This window comes from Sphaeroforma arctica (assembly GCF_001186125.1).
Source record: "Sphaeroforma arctica JP610 unplaced genomic scaffold supercont1.453, whole genome shotgun sequence".
Lineage (NCBI taxonomy): Eukaryota > Ichthyosporea > Ichthyophonida > Sphaeroforma > Sphaeroforma arctica.
This window is the reverse complement of record NW_014040105.1, coordinates 5,874-8,871: the sequence shown is the minus strand read 5'-3', so window position 1 is coordinate 8,871 and position 2,998 is coordinate 5,874. Positions and strand designations below refer to the sequence as shown.

Genomic DNA, 2,998 nt, shown 5'->3' with positions numbered 1-2,998 from the left:
GTCCATGTGAGTAACCGTGGTGTCCATGTAAGCAGCCGTGCTGTGCATTTAAGCAACCGTTGTCTGCATGTAAGCAACCGTGGTGTGCCTTGAAGCAACCGTGGTGTGCATATAAGCAACCGTAGTGTGCATGTATGCAATCGCCTTGTGCATCTATGTAACCGTGGTGTGCATGTAAGCAACCGTGGCGTGCATGTAAGCAACCGTGGTGTGCATGTGAGTAGCCGTGGTGTGTGTGTGTTTGTGTATGCAAGTGCGTTGGACTATCGATAGCTTTCTGTAGCACTCTTATGACGAATTCTGATGTACATATGCTTTGTACTTGCTTGTGTGTAGTCCTCGCGAAGCTGTATGAGTGTACACTAAATAGTGATACCATACAAGGGGAAACTTTTTACGCACTTGTATATATATTTCCAAATTATAAATCCACTTTGATACACTACCTGACTGAACATAGGTATATCCATCATTGTCTCATTATAATCGACGAATATTATATACTTTTATGTACATATTGTGTGTGTGTTCCTTTGTTTGTTTGTTTGTTTGTTTATTTATTTATTTATATATGTGTGTGTATGTATGTATATATGTATGCATGTATATATGTATATATCTGTGTGTGTGTGTGTGTGTATGTATATATGTATGCATGTATATATCTATGTATGCACGTACATATCTATGTGTGTGTGTGTGTATGTATATATCTATGTATGCAAGTACATATCTATGTGTGTGTTTTGTTTGTTTTCGTGTTTGTTTTGTGTTTACCTTTCTGAGTGCATACATGCCTACACTTGGTACTATACATCTCTTGTGCAGAGTTATTCTGGAAAATACATATGTATTCTGTCGTATTAATACGGGAATGTTCTCTGTTCTTTGTTTTGTTTTGTTTTATTTTTTAAATATAGTGTACAGGCATATATAGCTGTTTTGCTTGTATTTTCGTTCCAAATGCTGAAAATGTGTTGCATATACCTGTGGATAGTTCATCGGTTGGCGACGGCGCAGAAGCTGCAATGTCTATCTGCGAATCGTAACGTTGAGTATATTTTAGTGTATGTATACTACTTCCCAGAACGAATGCATATGTATGGTATGAATCGACCTTACTGACATTCGCATGTTTTATGTCTTCCATAGTCATGTCCAATCGTTTTATCTGTCATGTCTCTGTATATATATATATATATATATATACATATATATAAACAGATCCGGCCAGTCTTGAGGGTTGGTCCCTCAATCAAATCTCCATGTTGCAATGCTTCATATCATCCATAACGCTGTATGTGTGCACGCACACACTCAAACGTTTAAAGACAACCCTTAAAATTCTCATGCACGTGTATCAATTACAATGTGACCTTTAGTTAAAGCTTATAATCTTAGTCTATCTCCAGTTGCGCGATGTATCGAGTCCGGTTTATCTGTATACATAAACTATTGCTTGCTAACAACACCTGTAGTAGCTTGGTGTCTTTTTTAACTTATTTAGGGACGTTAGTGCTGTTCGAATCATCTACCTGCCTGTGTGGGTGCTCGCTATCTACCCGCTCTTCACCCAGCTACTACCTCTCTCTTCGTTATCTTTACCCAGCTGTTCCTCTAACTACCTCTCTCTTCATTATACACACATCTGTGCATAGACGCGGAAGGATTCGCAATCTGAGAAGCAAATCACGGCCTCAAGCGTCGATCACGAGAGCGAAGAGTACATGGGTGCACCAGTTACCAGCACATTAAACGGGGCCAAAGAACCCACAGGCGAAGACACCATAAGCACAGTGCACCTGGATGGAGCGAAGAGTGATAGTGGACAAATAACCAGCACAAGCAGCGCGAAAACTAATAGCGAGCGGTTACGGAATGATGCGTGTATTGTCAGGCTGCCTCTGATATCAGGAGGTGCACGGAACAGTGTGAGCATCGAGGGGACTACGGTGGGGGCCATAAGCTCTGCCCTGAAAGAGAAGGAAAAGGACCGGCAGGACGATACAAAGGTGGTGCAAGTTAAGATGCAGCAACGGCAGCAGCAACTACAACAACAACAGCAAACGAAGAAGCGGGACAGGCCGTGTTGGAGTCCACGGGTATTCCTCAAATAAATAAATGAATAATCAGCGGAGAAGCTCTTCTGTTTACTAGTTCTTTTTACTATTACTTTTTATTTTATTTTATTTTTCCAGGTGGTTATGGGAAGTACTGAGTTTTCAGGAATTGTTGGCGCCCAACCCCACACACTTTCTCACTCAACACTTATCAGTTGGCGTATTGCTATCCGCAAAAAGCCGATAGAGGACTCGCGGTTTAAGAGTAGCATGCACATACTGGTAGGCACGTACAGTTTTGTGTAAAGGAAAATCGACAGAGATGTGGGGAGGGGTAGAACAGAATAATGCGTACCAAAGTGTCTAATTTAGAAGGCTATGGACCAAGGCCTATACGGATACTCGTATTTACTAGTAGTTGTCGAGATATAATGTACAAATTCGTACGTACACATGCACGTGTAGGAGCGCGTATGTCCTTACGTGTGCGCCATATTTAAGTTTACTACACCCCACCCTGGCGAGTGTCCAATAATGTCCAAGGGTTGGGAACACTTTTGCAAGCCGAATATATTGTTACCTTTAATAATAGATTTCCTCTAGTACTGGCTACAGCAGCAACGACTGATTGATTCTAATCCTGCCAGAACTCACCCGCTTGGTTTAAATCATATACATCACAACTGAGAAATAGGGGCCACGCTATTATATGCACCTCACTAATGCGTTGACCAACGGCGATACAGCAGTATGAAGGGGTTAATAGAATGATTTAATGTTGAATACGTACACTACACGACTTGCAGTGTAGTGTAGTGTAATGTAAAGTATTGGAACGATTTAATCTTGAATACATACACTACACGAGTTGCAGTGTAGTGTAGTGTAATGTAAAGTATTGGAACGATTTAATCTTGAATACATACACTACACGAGTT

At 40.9% G+C, this 2,998-nt stretch overlaps 1 protein-coding gene across 1 annotated transcript; it reads left to right on the top strand.

Moving 5' to 3' along the window:
• Positions 1 to 1,649: 1,649 nt before the first annotated feature.
• SARC_06377 (hypothetical protein) lies at positions 1,650 to 2,141 on the top strand. The gene has a single exon (XM_014299714.1). It carries the CDS (start codon positions 1,728 to 1,730, stop codon positions 2,115 to 2,117), a length of 390 nt encoding a protein of 129 aa, XP_014155189.1. The 5' UTR covers positions 1,650 to 1,727; the 3' UTR covers positions 2,118 to 2,141.
• The last annotated feature ends 857 nt before the right edge of the window (positions 2,142 to 2,998 follow it).

Excerpts from the sequence above, each read along its gene's own strand:
- SARC_06377 (XM_014299714.1), top strand. The coding sequence starts at position 1,728 with ATGGGTGCACCAGTTACCAGCACATTAAACGGGGCCAAAGAACCCACA.